At 54.1% G+C, this 17,212-nt stretch overlaps 4 protein-coding genes across 4 annotated transcripts; 3 read left to right on the top strand and 1 right to left on the bottom strand.

The window, feature by feature from the left end:
* Nucleotides 1-4,260: 4,260 nt before the first annotated feature.
* On the top strand, nucleotides 4,261-4,900 carry PG986_006176 (uncharacterized protein; the record flags this gene model as incomplete). Its single annotated transcript, XM_066842398.1, has 2 exons — nucleotides 4,261-4,500; nucleotides 4,574-4,900. The coding sequence occupies 2 exons, from the start codon at nucleotides 4,261-4,263 to the stop codon at nucleotides 4,898-4,900; spliced, it is 567 nt and encodes a 188-aa protein (XP_066702260.1).
* Nucleotides 4,901-5,825: 925 nt separating this feature from the next.
* On the top strand, nucleotides 5,826-7,590 carry PG986_006175 (uncharacterized protein; the record flags this gene model as incomplete). The annotated part of the gene is made up of 3 exons (XM_066842397.1): nucleotides 5,826-6,014; nucleotides 6,079-7,340; nucleotides 7,395-7,590. The coding sequence occupies 3 exons, from the start codon at nucleotides 5,826-5,828 to the stop codon at nucleotides 7,588-7,590; spliced, it is 1,647 nt and encodes a 548-aa protein (XP_066702259.1).
* A 745-nt stretch (nucleotides 7,591-8,335) lies between these two features.
* On the top strand, nucleotides 8,336-9,739 carry PG986_006174 (uncharacterized protein; the record flags this gene model as incomplete). Its single annotated transcript, XM_066842396.1, has 1 exon — nucleotides 8,336-9,739. The coding sequence occupies one exon, from the start codon at nucleotides 8,336-8,338 to the stop codon at nucleotides 9,737-9,739; it is 1,404 nt and encodes a 467-aa protein (XP_066702258.1).
* Nucleotides 9,740-10,384: 645 nt separating this feature from the next.
* PG986_006173 (uncharacterized protein) lies at nucleotides 10,385-13,524 on the bottom strand (the record flags this gene model as incomplete). Its single annotated transcript, XM_066842395.1, has 4 exons — nucleotides 10,385-10,650; nucleotides 10,745-11,132; nucleotides 11,636-12,129; nucleotides 12,471-13,524. 4 exons carry the CDS (start codon nucleotides 13,522-13,524, stop codon nucleotides 10,385-10,387), a joined length of 2,202 nt encoding a protein of 733 aa, XP_066702257.1.
* Nucleotides 13,525-17,212: the final 3,688 nt, after the last annotated feature.

The following is a 17,212-nucleotide window of genomic DNA, read 5'->3' as shown; positions in this document are numbered from 1 at the left end:
ATCCGGATGAAGGGGGATTCCAGTGGCTTGGAACACTAGTGAAAGCCCAGTCCTGTAGGTATCGCAGAATCTCTGGGCGTCATGCTTGGGGGTGTGTAAAGCAATATCGTAAGTTGAAGCTCATATAAGTCGCACTTGATCACCTTCAGGGGGTCGTTGTTCCTTTTTCTCTTTGCACAAGGGCCTCCCGATGAGTCCGTCTATGCCGCACGAGTTCACCTACCAGGGTAATTCTAGATAGATTGGTTCCAACAGCCATGATATGACTGACAGGCCTGTTGTGTCACCACACTAAAGATTAGGCGAGCTCCTTCGAGTGTGTACATGTAGTTACGTCCTCGCAAAGCAACCCAAGCAGCCAAGTCTGTACGGCATGTATCTACCTCGAAGAACTATGACATGGTAATTGTATTGTTCAGTGGCCGCCGGATACGAAGTACAAGCCAGGAAGGCGAGTGAGATCGTCATGGTGAAATAAACGTTGGGTATTTACATATGCCTACTTGGCTATGATTTTGAAATCTTCAGCAGACTATCGGGGCAAGTGTTTACCTACGGTATGTTCTCGGTACTCAGACAAAGACGATCATTCGAAGAAACAAATAAGCAATTGAGAAGAGGAAAAAAAGGAAAGAAAAGAAAAGAAAGACGTCAGCAAGTTCCACACAATGTCGATGTTGTGCTGGGGCTGCTTCAAGCTGGGGGTGAATGGGGTCCCCGGTGAGGTTGGTTGCAGATGTCGTCAGGACGCAGCAGCTTGCGACTGAGAACCAACACAATTTGCCCAGTCTCCCGACCACATGACCATCCGAAACCTCTGTTGATTTGCTGGAAAAAGTGAGCTCGGCGAGACAGAAAAAGCAATCACCATACAGAACTTCAGCCACCATGTCGCCTTCGCGATTTTAGCTGCGCATGGGCACGTAATCTGCAAGTCGATGGAAACGAAAGAACCCCGTACGTGCTTTGATACAACGCTTTCCAATTCCTTGTTAGTGGACGCAGCCCCCCATTTGCCATCAGACAGGCCCCCATGCTGTAAAACTGGAGTGCATAAGGACCAGCTCACCACACCATCACAGAAGGGACCCCAAAAATACACCGCACAGCTGACTTGTACCGCCAAAGCCCCTATGCTATTCCACGCACTGTAACTACTTCAAATAACGCCGTAAAAAACACAAAAACATCTATATTAAATCCGTATTCGAAATATATAACTTAAATTTTCCTGACGTTTATAACGCTGCGTTGCTGGAAATAAATGTAGGTTTAAACATGCGACTCCTTTGCGGCACCTTGGAGCTGTGCGGTGTATTTTTGGTGTGGCTACTGACCATCATTCCTCAGGCTAGACCGGGAATAGCCAGATATGCGGATGTATGTATTGAACGAGGAGGTGGCATCGAATCAATGCCGCCCTGCTAGTCTGTCTAGTGCCTGGCCCATCTCACCTTGGAGCTGGAAGAGGTATTTTTGCTTGGCTGGGAACTCGGCCCTGGCCAGAACCAACAAGTCCGGAGTAGGCAGAAGGGACGTGTCTATGTATACAGCATCGAGCGTTGAATGGCGACAAGTACTTACATTAACACACAGTCCCAAGTATTGATGTGAGTGGAGCTCGGCTGGAGTAGCCCTCAGTATTATTGAGAGGGCTTTTCGGAACAAGCGCTATGGGTTTCCAAGCGAGTCAAACTTGACACACAGAAGAAGGTCTATGAATCAAGGTAAGGCTGGGAATTTTGTTGATCGTGCTTCAGTTCACCTAAATCATGTTCACTAGTTCCCAGCTGGGTGGTTGAGTGTGGGGTGTTAGAAAGTACATGTATATAGTACAATACACCCACGCTCTAACGTTGTCGATGCCAGCCCAGCTGCTTGCTTTAACATCGTGGGAGCCGGTCGCACGTGGGGGAAAAGCAGTCCATACTAGCAAAACTCCATACGTAAGAGTTGTTGAGGCTGAACAATGGACACACGAAGGAGGACCTCTCCTGTTGTCTCGGTTGCCGACAGTGGGTGGGATGGGATACAAGCAGACAAGGAGGCCAGGCGGGGGGACGCGGAGAAGGCTCCTTGTCGTGTCACAGTGGCGGAAAACAGGCCCAGGATGCCAAGAAAAGCTTCTGCAGGGCGTTCCCATTGGGGGAAGAGAATCACGCTTGGTGGCTTGAGGGGGGGGCCGCCGGGCCACGGGCTGCTGGCCTCTGGCCGTACGTATCTTGGCGGTCTTGCAGTTAACAGCAACCCGGCTCATTAGCTGCAGGAATGCTGACATTCAGTTACAGAACCCATGAGTGTAGCACACCCTCCAGGTCCTCTTGCATCCACGATCTAGCAGCAGCTCCAGGGCAATCCACCCTCGCCGACCAAGCTGGTGGTTGGGCCGCTTCCCGACAGCTCATTCACCTGCTAAATATGCTTTTATCTCGGAGCCAAACAAGAAAGCAATCGTCGATTCGCTCCCACACACTTGCCGCCGCAGGGCTCAGTCCTGACCGGTCAGTGATGTCTCCATGGTCGGTGCTGCCCGGCGCCTAGGGCCAGACCCCGCCAAAAAGAGGTGGGGGTGTAAATGCTCCGAACCGGAGCCGTCCTCGTGTGCGTCCACTATATCGGTTATGCTAGATCGAAGCTGCATTCGCTTACCGCATTCGCTTACTTTCTAGTATCCAGTATGTATGCCACGGGTTACCCATACTGGGCTGTCACTTGGTGGGATGATATCGGAAGCTGTGCCACGCCAGCGGCCAGGACGAAATGATGCACATCTTGGGATCTCTGGAAGCCATCACTTTGAGCCAGATATATTGATGCCATTTTTCTTCTGAAGTGGTTCTTGTCGAATACATCACCCAAGGATTGAGAGCTGGACGGCGCAAAGCCACAACTGGGTGAAGATCAAACTGAGTTGTGCCCATACGCCACATTGGCAACGTCTCTGGTGTTTATAAACAAGGTTCCATCACCCATCATACCAATAGGCGTACAATTATACCGGCTGCAGAATATGATACCCATTTTTACCTGCGAGACGACATCATTTAAAGCATTCTGCAGTTTGGCGAGGTCAACGATCCTCGAGAAAACCACAAGTATAGACTTGATAGTTGGACTTCTTGGCGTCGTACACGTTGGTGGCTGTGCTTTATTAAGTCGCTTTCATACCAATTCGTACAAGTCTTCTAACGGAGCATAAGCCGATCGTACTTGCTATATTGTCACATTCTATGTCGTTATTTGCCTTGGACATATTTATGCGGAGCGAGGCAAACCTGAATGCATTACAACACCTGCTGGTTTGTGATTGGGGACAGGGTATTGTTTATCAGTCATATTCTACGGTCTAAGTGTCAACCATTGACCGTCCCAGGAATGATGCGAATGGTACAGTCGCATTCCCTACCGAATCAACACTCCCCGACTTGGACAGTGTAACTTATTAAGCTTTTGATGCCTGCAACGACTTTAAGCTTCTTGGTGTTGACAGAAGAACGCGCGAAGGGACTATATCCGGTCTAGTGGAGCTATCAGGACCCCTGGATTGCCTATCCTAGCGAAACAAACTAACGACGAATGGGGCTAAGGCAGGCACATGGGCCACGAGAAATTCGAGAGGAGTTTCGCGCAGTGCGTGCAGCAGTGTGGGACAAAGAGTGAATGAGGTCATTGGTCACCTGTGGTGGCTGTATTCTCCCCCTTCGCGCCCTCTAGGAGGCTAGGTTAGGAGCCTTGGAGTCTGGTCTGTCTGTCTCCTGCGCCAGATATCCGATGCGACAAGGATGGACCCTTCCGAGAAGTTCCCTTTTGCTCGGGGCTGCTGCTGCAAATGGCATGGACAGGAGCCGGGCCTGGCACTCGCAAGCCTTGCAGTCCCAGTGCGTGCAGAGAGCCCCCCCAATTTTTTGTTTTGCGAGCAGCAGTCAACAGACAGGGACCCTCACTGACACACAGAAAGGGTCTGGGGCTGGTGGTACTTTACTTTTACCTAACCGCTCGACTCCGATTGTGCCATGCCATGCTGATCATCCGCGACTTTCCCTGTCTGCCCTCCTCCTGCTCTTCTTTTCCCACTCTATGGCAGCAGGCACACTCCCAAGGATGCACCTTTCCGAAGCCCAATTTTTGCATCATTACTTTTCCAGGAGTTGATACCCCCCTTTGATCTCCAAGCAGTTGGCTAGACGCAACGTTCAATGCTTGGCTCGAACCTCTTCTTTTTCCGAGTGCGTTAATCGACCGATCTGTCTGACATCACCAATGCCGCCCGCAAAGTCCAAGACGGCCAACCACGACGACTCCAAGTCGGAGACGCCGAGCGTCAAAGAGCGCAACGGCCATGGCGCCAACAAAGATCACGGCCACCAAACCAACGGCAAACTTCGTCGTGTCGCCAGTTCCACGGGGTCAACGTTGCGAGACGCAACCAAGGCGACCACCAACGGCCACCCACCCGTGACGGCAGAACCTCCTGCTGCACAGCCAGCTGCCACTCCTGCTGTATGAATGACTGAAGGCCGCATTACTCTCTGCGTGGTCCAAGAAGGCTAACGGTTGTGTTTACTTGTTGTAGCTGCACTGGCCTGCGTTCGACCGCGAAGTCCTCCACGAGTACCGCCGCGAACACCAACTCGACACCCCTACCGCTTTTACCGACAGCTACCGCCGACTTGTCCTTGGCAGGCCCGGAATCGGTCTTCACTCTCCTACCATGGCGCGAAAATCAGAATACCGACGACAGACCAAAGAAGATCTTGCGAAAGTGGTTAGAAAACACTTCAACGGACAGGGCATCCAGGAGAACGAAATCGTGGTCGGGTTCCTCCACCGAGTGCGCAATCCTGCCATCACGAGGCCGAAAAGAAATAAGCTCGCACCACATGCGTCTCCGATGCCTTGATGCACCCTTTAATGAAGCTTTGGACATTTACATCATGTTGGGCGGCATACTGAACGGTGTTTAATGAGGCCCCGGGATTGTGCCTTGTGGATTGTATTTTGAGCATCAAGGGGGTTTACGAGGCGTTTTGGGTGTTGAATACCTGCCGGCATAATCGTCACTTGCATCCACTATGACGGGAAATTATTGGTTTTGACATGGTAGAAAACGTTGGATTCGGCTCGCCTGATCTTGCTTTTCTGCTTTCTGACGGGCATTTATATAGTTACAATGTGTATGCTGCTTGTTTATCTCCTTTTTACGAATATATCACCCATACCACAGCGGCCAATGCCTCCTCGTCAGATTGTGTGTTGGTGGAATCATGAGCATGACAACAATCTTGCAATCGTTATCGCTAGCTAGCGTCAACCCGTATCTAAGGTAAGTTTGAGTTGTTTGAGGGATTGGATTCGGGGTTTGCGTTTAACGGGGCCGGTTTCTGATCCACCGATGCGGGTTCAAACACTGACGAGCGTGCGCCATGCAGACTCGATTGATGGATTTTGGATTCCAATTGATAGGTCAGCAAAGTACCTACGTACTGGCTAACCACTCACTGGCCGGTTGCCGAGATTTGGATGCCTGAGGCACCCAGCAGCGATAGCGGCACACATCGTCATGTACTGTACCTATCACAATCCTGGCTCGGGCGGAAGCTTGGAGCGCGGCAGCTCGCGGGTCTTGTACAGAAAAAGTTTAGATGATTCCAGTGCCTTCAAAGAGCTTCGTGACTTTTTTTTAGGCTGGATGCGATCGCATTCTCGTTCAATTCACCCATCCACGTCTTGCTATACGCCCCAGGTGACTCCGGTATCCGGTCTGGGCCTGCCATGATATTTTTCTTCTCTCTATCATAATTTCAACCTGCTGTTTGTTATTCGCCATGAATGCAAGCGTTGTGACCAAGGCCGCCATTCCGGCGCGGCTGTTGTCCCCGACTCACATCTACGGCCGGCAACGATTACGGGAGTGTCTTCGCAAAAACGCACCAACCCGACAGATCGCCACTGCCGCTAGGAGAGCAGCTCTCTACGAGATAAAATCTGCTCATGACAATTCTACCCAACGACGGGTAAGTAAGAAATTGGAAAGGCCATGCCGGATCCCCGCCCACTAACATGCATATGCTACCCTAGTCTTTCCACGCAACTTCGAGGACTCTCGCCGTCAAAGACCCCTACAAGGCCCTGGGAGTGACCAAGTCGGCCTCGGCAGGAGAGATCAAAAAAGCCTACTACGGCTTAGCCAAGAAATATCACCCCGACACCAACAAGGACGCCTCGGCCAAGGACAAGTTTGGCGAAATCCAGGCTGCATACGAAATACTTTCCGACCCGAAGAAGAAAGAACAATTCGACCAATTCGGCGCAGCTGGCTTCGATCCCAGCGGACAGCCTCAACCCGGACCCGGAGCTGGCGGCCATCCCTTTGGCGGCGGCCACCCTTTCTCCGGCTTCGGAGGGTTTGGGGGCGGGCAAGGCGGGTTTGGTGCCAACATCAACTTTGACGACATCTTTTCGGCATTCACCGGCGGTGCGGCGGGCGGAAATCCTTTTGGCGGCGGTGCAGGCGCACGTGGAAGTCCTTTTGGGTCCGGTGGTCTCCTCGTTGGGGAGAATATAGAAGTCGGTGCCACCATTTCCTTCATGGAAGCGGCCAAAGGCACCAAGAAGACGATCACGATACACCCGACTGTCGAATGCAACACCTGCACTGGTAGCGGTCTGAAGCCAGGAACAAAACGGGTCGAGTGTAAGACATGTGGTGGCACGGGTACCGCGGTACACTTCATGACGGGCGGCTTCCAAATGGCGTCTACATGCCCGAGCTGCAAGGGCTCGGGTCAAACGGCGCCGCGTGGGTCTGACTGCCGATCGTGCGCCGGGCACGGAGTGGTTCGGGAGCGCAAGAACATCACGGTGGATATCCCCGGTGGTATCGAGGATGGCATGAAGTTAAGGATGGATGGCGAAGGAGATGCTCCTATCACCGGCCACGGTGTCGATCCCAACACCCGCACCACCCGAGGAGATCTCTTCATACATGTCCGAGTCGAAGAGGATACGAAATTCAAGCGCGCCGGCTCCGACATCCTTTACACGGCCAATATCCCCTTGACGACGGCCATGCTGGGTGGCGAGGCCACGATACCTACTCTCGATGGTGAGGTCAAGGTCAAGGTGGCTACGGGTACCAACACAGGAGACAAGACCACACTTGGGGGCATGGGCATGAAGAAGCTCGGGGGCCGAAGGGGTGGGACTGGCGATCTCAAGGTCGAGTTCCGAGTCCAGATGCCCAAGTACCTCTCGGCCAACCAGAGGACGATCTTGGAGATGCTGGCGGACGAGATGGGCGACACGACAGCGAGGCGGATCATGAATGTCAAGGGGTCCGGGTAGGTACAGGTCCTGTCGGTTTGGCTAGATCGGCTACTAACTATCGCCTCCAGTTCTGAGGCGTCCGGGCCTGCGAGCAAAGACGATGATCCCGACACACATAGGAACGAAGGATTCCTCAAGTCTATGTGGCATAACCTCACCAACCACCCAGCGCATCAAAACCCACCGTCGAATGATGGTGACGGCACTTCCGGCAAGAAGTCGGATGAGCCGCCCAAGAAGGAGTCAGGATCGGGTTCGGGTTGATTCCAGCCCTGGATGAGTGGGATGAACAAATGACGTATAATTTGTACAAATACCAGCGCCGAGGTGTATGCATCAGGGACTTTGTGTCATTTAATGTAGTTTAACCCTGGGCAGTTTTGACTGTACATTATTTAGAGATATAGATTCCCCCGGTTTTGCCTGGGTCATCGAAGCCTAAGAGCCGGAAAAACGGTGTACAATCGCACCAGGCCAGGAGGCACGCGATCAAGATTTATGAGGATTGATGGGTGTCTTGGTTGCTCGGAGGAAGATGGCTTGAAAAGCGACTTGTACCATATCTACTTAGACTCTGATTACGAGTACGTAGTTCAGAGAGGCCACTCACCTCCTATTGGAAAGCAAAAAGTTCAAATCAAAGTGACAATCCTCGTACGTCTCGGAACATGAACATGAATGTCCCAGACTTCGACTATGTAGCCAAATAAATATAAAGTACAAACCGAATAAAGGATGCCGATATTAGGTGACACGCTGTGTCTCCATGTCTTGTCCCGTCCCCACGAGCGAGGGCGTGCTTGGCCTTAGCTCCCGCGTACGTACCGTGTCTAACGGATTGAACCTCGGCATCATTTTCCAGTTTCCCGACCGACATACCGTACCGTAACAATCAATCAGCAACACGGCGCTCCACGTCACGTCGATCGCTCGACAACGATGAACTGAATCTCTGCCAACACGCGGGTCTTGCTTCGATTCCACCGCACAGGCGACTTTGCATCCCAGCATGGAATTCGTCACGGCCCTCCGGGGCACCTTTGACGACCAGAAGCCTTCGCTGTTCGAGCTGCTCTCGGAGCAGCAACTCAACGCCCTCCTGCCCCCGACCCTGCGCTACCTCTTGACCGTCGCGACCCAGCGGTACCCGCGCTACCTGCTGCGCGCCCTCAACTCCTTCGATGAGCTCTACGCCCTGCTCATGCTCCTCGTCGAGCGCCACTACCTGCGCACCCGCGGCGGCAGCTTCACCGAGCACTTTTACGGCCTCAAGCGCGAGGCCTCGGCCGGCGGCGGCGGCGAGATCCCGCGCGCCTCGCACGGCGCCGCGTCCCTCGTGCGCGAGACCCTCAAGCTGGGCCGGTCCGACATCTGGCGCAACCTGCTCGTGTCCGTCGCGGCGCCCTACCTCAAGCGCCGCCTCGACGAGGCCCACGAGATCGAGGCGCCCCGCGCCCTGCTAGGCGCCAACTACACCCGCCTGCCGCCCAACCCGACGCCCTCCCAGCGCTTCCTGTGGTGCTACCGCTGGTTCCTGCGCAGGGTCTACCCCTCCGTCCACGCCGCCTGCGGCTTCGCCGTCCTCGCCTTCAACCTCGCCTACCTCTTCGACGGGTCCAAGTACCACCACCCGCTCCTCTGGCTCATCGGCACGCGCGTGCGCCGCATGAACATGGCCGACTACAAGGCGCTCGAGGAGCTGGAGAACAAGCCGACGCTGGGCGGCGGCGGCCGGCTGGGGCAGAATAGCAATGCGGCGGCGGGGACGAGCTCGAGCTTCCTCTCGCCGCGTACCCTGGGACCCAAGATCCTCGGCAGCTTGTCGGTCCTGCTGCCGACCAGCATCTTCGCCCTCAAGTTTCTGGAGTGGTGGTACGCCTCCGACTTCGCTAAGCAGCTCAGCCGTAAAGCGGCCGAGAACTTGGAACTGCCGCCGCCAGTCGCGACCGGGCTGCGGAACAGCCAGCAGCAGCAAGGCAAGGCCGGCAACGCCAACGACAAAAAGCAAGACGTACAGAACGGCAAAGACGAGAAGCAGCAGCAAAAGCAAAAGCAAAAACCAAAGACGCCGCAAGAAGAGGACATCGAGCGCGCCGCGAACGCGCCCATCGCCACGCCGTCGATGCTGCCGATCCACGTGGTCCCGGCCCCGGCGGACTCGCAGAACTGCCCCATCTGCGAGGCCGAGATCGTCACCCCGACGGCGTGCCAGACGGGCGTCGTCTACTGCTACACCTGCATCCACCGCTGGGTCGAGGGCACGCACCAGCGCCAGGAGGACTTCATGTCGGGAACCGGCCCCGGCGGTGGGGTGGACCGTCTCGGCCGCTGGGAGAGCGGCGAGGGACGCTGCGCCGTTACGGGGCGGAGGGTCCTGGGCGGCACTGAAGGGTTGCGGAGGATCATGGTTTAGATTTGAGGGGGCTATGGAACGGCAACGGTGCCCTCCATACTGAAACTTATATAATAACGAAGGCGGAGTGAAGCGTAGGGCAGTTGGTGGCGGGGATCTGCCAAAGTGTATGATCGACGACCTTGAGTACGGTTGGTGTTTACTACTAGCATTGCATTGCGTGGTGGCGTTGAGGAGTCAATTCTGGAACTTCGCAAAGGGCATCTACCTATTACGTGGTAGCTACTCGATAATAATAAAGGCACACTATTGGAAGGGTGCTTCCTTGCTCAAAACCGTTTCTCTTTGTTGGCGCTAATATTATCGTAAAAAACTTGAAATTGCATTGCGTGAGTATAACCGTAGTACAAAAGGGGGTATATATATGTGAATCGAAAAGTGAGACCGAAAGTCCATCATAGGTATGCGCCACACCAGATCCTACACCAATGGCGTTCCCTCGAAAACTCCTCCCCCAAAGAAATAATCACCGAATTCAAGAACTGCCCAACAACCACTGGATCTTGGTCGATGTCCCTTCGCGCCGGACCGGCATGGGAGGGGCGAGGGACGCTTTATCATCAAAAGGCACCGCGTACGAAGTACTAGGTCGAGAAAGAGGGATTGTCGAGTCTATAACCAAAAGAGGAAAGGAAGAGAGGCGCCTTAGTCAATAACCAGTCTGGGTCCAGAGGGGTCGTTGCCGGCGCGGCTGAAGAACTTACGATCGGATGTGGTCTTCCAGTTGGTGAAGAAGGACCCTATGATGCCCTTGTTCTCGGCGCTCGCGATACTGTTGCTGTCCCGCACAACAGCAGCGGTGCCGCCGGGCGGCAGCTCCTGGATGCTGGTGGGATCGATGTGCGTCTGCGGGAAGATGCCCCAGTGCTTTGAGGATGTGCCGGACCAGCACCAATGATCCGTGTAGGCCCCTATATGCAGAGAAAAGGTGTTCGGCTCAGCATTGTTGTCGAGAAAGATTATATGCTATCCACCGGGAACGAACGGAAGGGGGGTTGAACTTACAGCCGATGTTCTCGATAACATCGCCCTTATTGAACTTGAGCCAGTTGCCCTCGCCGCCTGTCTGACGGAACTTCCACCGAGCCACGGCTTGCATGTTACTGGTTCCTTGCATCCGTACCTCACTCCTGGGCGGCGGCTCCAACTTCACGGTGTCGGACTCGAAGGCGCCTCGGACCCCGTCGTGCCAGCCGATTGCCCACTTACCCTCGTACCGGGGCGGGAACTCGATCCCCACGATCCTCGCACCGACTGCGTACTCCAGCACGGGGTTGCGATCCGGGGGCTTCGCAGGATGCCGTGGGTCAGCTTTCTGGTCTCCGTGGCGATGGCCGTAGGAAGGCGGCCGACTTCGGGCGCTAGCGGTGGCATGACAGACGCTGTGGGTGGGCTGGGAAACCACAAGTCGAGATTGTCCTTCAAGGGGAGGGGGATCACATCCCCCTCGACCACGGTGAAGCCGGAAACCACGGGTAGGGGACGAGGGTGGCGTGCCATGTGGGCAAACAGTTGCTTCTGATTGAAGAAAACGGTTGAGTCGCTCTCTTCAAGGGTACGGCCGAGGCTAATGCAGAAAATGCAGGCATAGAACTGGTCATCAATATGCCTGTTTGACAGATGACTTTTCTGCAATACTCGCAGACGAAATCCAACACTATTCGACGTGTAGTTACCAGTCGCTACAAATATTATCAGTATCACGATACCAGTCTAAAAAAGGAGGCGACCTACAGTCGTTCTTCAAGTCCTGCTCGACAGATTTGTAGTCAAGTTCGTATAAGCAGTGTGTGCATTTTGCAACTATCATGGTAGAGAATCCCTTCACGACCCGTCAGCGAGTGGTCGACGTTTGGAGAGATAAGAACATCCTAGGGAATGGGAATCTTGACTTACTCCTACTGGCCTCTTGATCTTTCTGAAACCTAGCCCTCCCCCGACTGCCTCTTCAGCGCCTTTGCAAAACCCCTTCAGCTGATAAAACGAGCTATGGGGACCAATCTGGCAATCGGGTTTTCTGGACGGCATTGGTCCATTCTCTTCATGCGTCTCGGTCTCCACCGGGATGATCCCTGGGTCGTCCTGACGTTGACCTGGTGTCCCGGCTCTTTCCAGGCCTGGTTCTACTTGCTGCTGTTGAGGCTGCTGTTGTTCGGGCACTCGCGACGGCTGAGGCTGGTCTCGGAATGACGTGGACCTCGACCTTGGCTGTGGTGGCAGAGGGCCGAGAGGGGGTGGGACCAAGGCGGTCAGTGTAGACATGTCGGACCGGGCTGTCATCGGACGCTCGTGTCGATACCTGGGTGCGACTGTGGCGTAGGAGGGCGGCCTGTTACCATGGTACTCGTACTGGCTCTGCGGACTCGTTGGCAACTTCAGCGTATCGTTTCCTGGACTAGGGAGATCATCGTATGGAACACAGTCGAATATGGAGCTGCTTATAGAATCTGCCGATGGCTGACGCATAGTGTGGCCCTTCGGCTCGGCCAAAGACGTAATCCTTGGGGGTAACCTGCAGCTGCAAATGGAACTCGGGGCTGCTCGAATTTCGAAGGATGGTTGATGTAATGCACCGAGTTAGCTGAGGGCGGTCGACTACTCCACGTCGAAGAGGTCGATGACTGAGTCGACGCTCTGTTGGCTTCAGTACGGCCAGGAACGCCCTGACCTGCCGAGTTGGCTCGTATTCGATGCCCGGCAATAGATGCACTTCTTATTGGCGTGATCTCACCGTAGCGTGACTCTTTATCGATAGGGCTGGACACGGGCTGAGCTGCCTCAGGAAGGAATATTGGAGCAGTGCCATCATCCCGTTGCATACTGTCGTAGATTCCATTTGAACGCTGAGATTGGTGACGGCTATGACCTTGTCGAGCCCGAGGTGGTATGGCCGGGACTCCGGCCGGCAAAGTGGGCGAGTCGTCGGCTGATACCACCGGCCGTCTCTCGGGGATACTGTCATCCTCCATCTGACTGTCGGGCGCAAATGTTGGTGGTGGTTGGCCCACCTGCCAAGGATTAGCCGAGGGCGGTGGAGGAGGCGGCTCGGAATGTGTAGAAATGCCAGAACGGTGCGAGTTGCTTCGATCGAGGTCACTAGCGGAACCAGGTGTTTGTATACCTCCAGTCGGCACCGGTTGTGGTCTCATCATAAGACTGAGCTGCTGCTCTACCTCGTTCATCGATCTGTCATTTGGCGATATTGCTGCTGGCTGGACAATGACATGCGGTTCCTCTCCGGGGCCTATGGAGTTTTTGCTAATCGAGAAGGGGTTTTCGAACGAAGGGATTGCTGGAGATTGCAACGAGGGTGTTTCTTGCTCCACGAGCTTCATGCGCTTCAAGATATCCATAAGTCTTGGCGCAGCCTTTCTCGAAGTCTTTTGCAGATCGTCGAACTTGTCTGCATCAAACTCATCCGCTTCTAAGAAGTCATCAAAGTCCCATAACAGGTCTTCGATCTCTGCGCGGTACTGCGCAATCTCGTCTGGAAGCGTCCGGGCGTTCAGTATACACAGGCTCTCTCTGTCCGGCATGCATTGGTACTTACCGTGCTCCTTCACGGCGTCGACAAAGTTTGTCCCATACTGCTCATGATTCTTGGCGCAGAGCGGTTCGATCCTCTTGAGGGCGCGCTCGCCCTCTTTGGCAAGACTTTGAGCTGCCTTGAGCATCGACGCCGCAACATCCTCCTCTGCGCCTTCGGCGTTGGCTATCGCAAGATTGGCCTTTTCCACTATCTCTTTGAAGGGCCCAAGAATGAGCCGTTCGACCTCGTCGGCCATGGTGGAAGGGAACTCGGCGTGGAAGCCCACTGCTCGGGGAGCCTGAGGCGCGAGGCAGAGTTGCGGAACGGGCGGTTCTCGTGGCTGAAAGATTGCCTGCCTGGCTGACGTAGTGCCTATTTGTTGGATGTTCGGCCGAAAGTGACCGTTGCTAACGGACTTGGGGAGCAGCCGATGGAGTGTTGCAGAAAAGCAGTTGGAGGTTCCAAGAACATGCAGAAGTGCAAGTCAAGCAATCCGGTCGGGGCTTCGCTGAGCAAAAGAGGCTGAAGGCCGGTGAGTGGGAGGCCATCAGCCAGTCTGACGCAGGTCGCTGAGGGAGGATAAGATGAGCCCCTCCTGATAGACTATTGACAGATGAGGCCCCTCTATTCCCGCAGCTCTGGAATCCAAGGAGCAGGGGTCGATCGACCTGTCGCCTTAGTAGTAGCATCCCACAAAAGTGAAGCGCTGGCAGACTGGGGGACTGGGGCGGGCAAGGGATTCCCAAATGTTGCCATTGGCCAAAGGGCGTGTGCTAGTCTCTCTCAGCCCCCAGGATACCTACTGCCTACTGCCTACCGCGGAGGGGGGCGCGGAGGGCGGGGGGTTAGATAGCTGCAAGTGCGGCCGTGATGCCAACCCATCCCATCCCATCTGCCTGTTAGCCTTGGATCGTCGTGTTCTCGTTCCACGACCGACTCAAGGTAGGACCGTAGGACTTGTCAAGCTCTTCATTGGAGGACGCATCGACGCCATCATCGATTACGCTGACGATCGGCGCTTTTTCTTCTTTTTTTTCCCCCGCTTTGATGGCCCGGGGGTCCGGGGATCCTCACACCTGGGGGAAGCAGAGAGAAGAAGAAGGAGGCCAGCACGCAACGTTGTCGAGATGTCCAAAGTGGACACCTCGATCATTGGAAGATCGATATTATACTTCGCTCCATACTAACATGAACGATTCCAACGCCATTACTAACTGATGCTTGTGGTGTTAATAAGTCCGTATCTGGAGCTAACCTGGCGCAGATAGAAATCAGTAATGTCGCTTCCACGCCGGAGAACAGAGAGGTCAATCAGTTTCTTTCGAGGCATGCATTTCGCGTATGCGAGATACACGGATGTAGATCTATCAGGAGACTGCTAGGCATCGGACTTTGCGATTGCGACCTTGCCCGGCCTTAGCTACTGGCCACCTGCCTTAGGTACTTACTTATTATACATGCTCACCTCACTCAGGCCCCTGTAAAATACACCTACCCGGCCATGTAGCAAACCTGGGGCCAATTGATAAGAGCCAGACAAGAGATATGGTAGGGGCCCCTGATTCAACTATTTTAGTCGACCGAATGCCCCCGGCTCGATTAGCAAGAAGCAAAGATTAGGTAGATTACCCTGGGCCACCCACCAACGCCCGCCTGCACCGGCTCCAGTCCTAACTGGTTCCGAGGGAGCTATGAGATCCGGCTTGTTCACCGAACAGCCGGCTACACAGCCTTGTCTGGTCTTGATGAACGGCTAGCAAGACATCTTGGGGCAAGCAGAGCCGGGGCAATGGGTATAGTGTCTATAGTGTCCATAGTGTACCCGTGATTCCCACTTTCCGCGATATAATTTCGCAGTCTCGCCCCTGAAATCAGTTGGCGAGCGACAGCGCGCGAAGTGAGCCGGCGAGATCTGGGGTCTGGACCTCCTGTTCCTGTGCAGCATAAGCTCGGTAGCTCCCGTCCGGCGACTGGCCCCCCGAGCCCATTGCCTTGGTACGCCGCTTGGTTGCAGACTGCCATGGGCTTATACCCTCGTATTTGTATCTGTGTCCGTATTGACGCTCGTTGCTTCGCCTTCCGAGCAAGTTTTTGCTTGTTCGAAACACGTAGGCGCAATAATGCAACATTGAAGCCCCAATACGATGGAGTATTCACGACAATATCTAGGCTGTCGGGTAATCTAATACCCACTAAGCCAATATTCTGGCATGCTGCGTGTCAGAATCAACTCTTATATGGCCACTCGGCTGGGGACTCGCACAGGAGTGGCTTAGTGAACCTGGCGCGCATCAATGGTTTCTAGGGCGTGTTCGGAGGCGAAGAATTCTGTATAAAAGATCCCGAAGGGGCCTGGAATCAAGACGTGGACAGCGGTCCCCATATCATCTGAGACCCGATTCCACAGCCTCGGAGGAGGCAAGGAAAGCCTAAGTATGCCAGTTGACATATTTTCCCGACGTGGATGACCGGGTCCCTACTTTGTGTCCTTTAAGTCGCCCTTTGCCAGGAAACAGTCTCGCTAGGGAAACCCGCTCTAGACTTTGATCCAGCTAGGATATAGCATAACAACACCCCGATGTTTCGCAAAATTAACTATCAACGTGTCGGCCTCCGATACAAGACATGGGCTTCTGGATGCGTGGGCACGGATTAACGGTGTGCCACGGCGCGGTGCAACGTACGCCCAAGATTGGCGTTTTGCCGACAGCGGGATCCCTTACCTATATCAGCACTCGTTGGCATGGCATGAAAATAGAAACGAACATGGCGCATGTCACGAGAAACTATAGCTAAATATACTCTTCGCGTTGCGGATGGCAATTTGACATGATAGTCGATAAGTACATGAGTGGAAAGAGAATAGATTATGGGATCGGGGGCCTTTTTCTCGGGCATGCAGCCAGATGTAGGATCCCTCATACTCCTTCCTACCTACCCACCTGACCCCCGGCTTCTGCCATACGAGCGGCAGGATGACCTACCTGCTTTTTCTTCTTTTTGCTGGGCAAACTTTGGCCACGTTCTAGAGGCACTCTGGAATCCTCCGGACAGAGACGCGGCCAGCAAGCCGGGTAGCATTCCAATTGTTGAAGTACCTCTCAAAGGGAGTTTCGTCAATGGACTTTCCTCTTTAGGGCGATACGTTAAAATGCGCCGCTGGGCCCCAGGTCATCTATTCCCACGTGTAGGTTAGGGTGATATACGCGAGCGGCCAAACCATTTCTTTTTCAGGGCTCTCTGTCGTGTAAGACTTTAACTAAGCCTCTGCAGGGAACTTTCCGTTTTGCTGGGTTTAGGCATATCGCCGCCCTGGCCCCTGGCACTTGGACTCGTCTTGGGTAGGTACGCTGTCAACCCCTGTGCTCTACATACCATGGATATCATCCCCAGGGTTCCAAAATCTAATGGTTGCAACGTTTCGCTGCAATGTCATTGTTTGGCTTATATCCGATTATCCTATTTTATCAAACGCGGCTGCAACAAAATGCCCAGCAGACCAGATGTCTAAGATTCGTATTTGTGCTCATGGTACGGTCTCAAAAGACCGTCAGGCGGAGCAGCCTTTTGAGACCAACGGCATCTTCTTAGCTAACGTTCTCCCAGTAAGTAATGCAAGGACCGTGCGGCTGGTGGGCAAAGCCACGTGGAGATCGTGACTAAAGGTCGATCAGCACGGTATTATGCCAATTGTGACGCAGCAAGCTAGCGGTCGTAGTGCCGGCCAGGACCTTTTATTATCACGCTGTATTGACACTTACATAATATATGGTCTTGGAAGAGAACTGGAATGGGTTATTGCTAGCATATACCTGGGGCTTGGGGTCCTTGCTCAACCCGAGCTCGCATCTTGCTCTTATTCTATGTGAGTTGGTGGTGGTGGACTGTATCTCACGCTATCGAAGCACCAATCCATACAAACCACGACATCATGATACGTAAAG

The sequence above is a fragment of the Apiospora aurea genome, assembly GCF_038362705.1.
Source record: "Apiospora aurea strain CBS 24483 chromosome Unknown utg000004l_segment0_segment0, whole genome shotgun sequence".
In the NCBI taxonomy this organism is placed as follows: Eukaryota; Fungi; Ascomycota; class Sordariomycetes; order Amphisphaeriales; family Apiosporaceae; genus Apiospora; species Apiospora aurea.
This window is presented reverse-complemented; position numbering and strand designations above follow the sequence as displayed.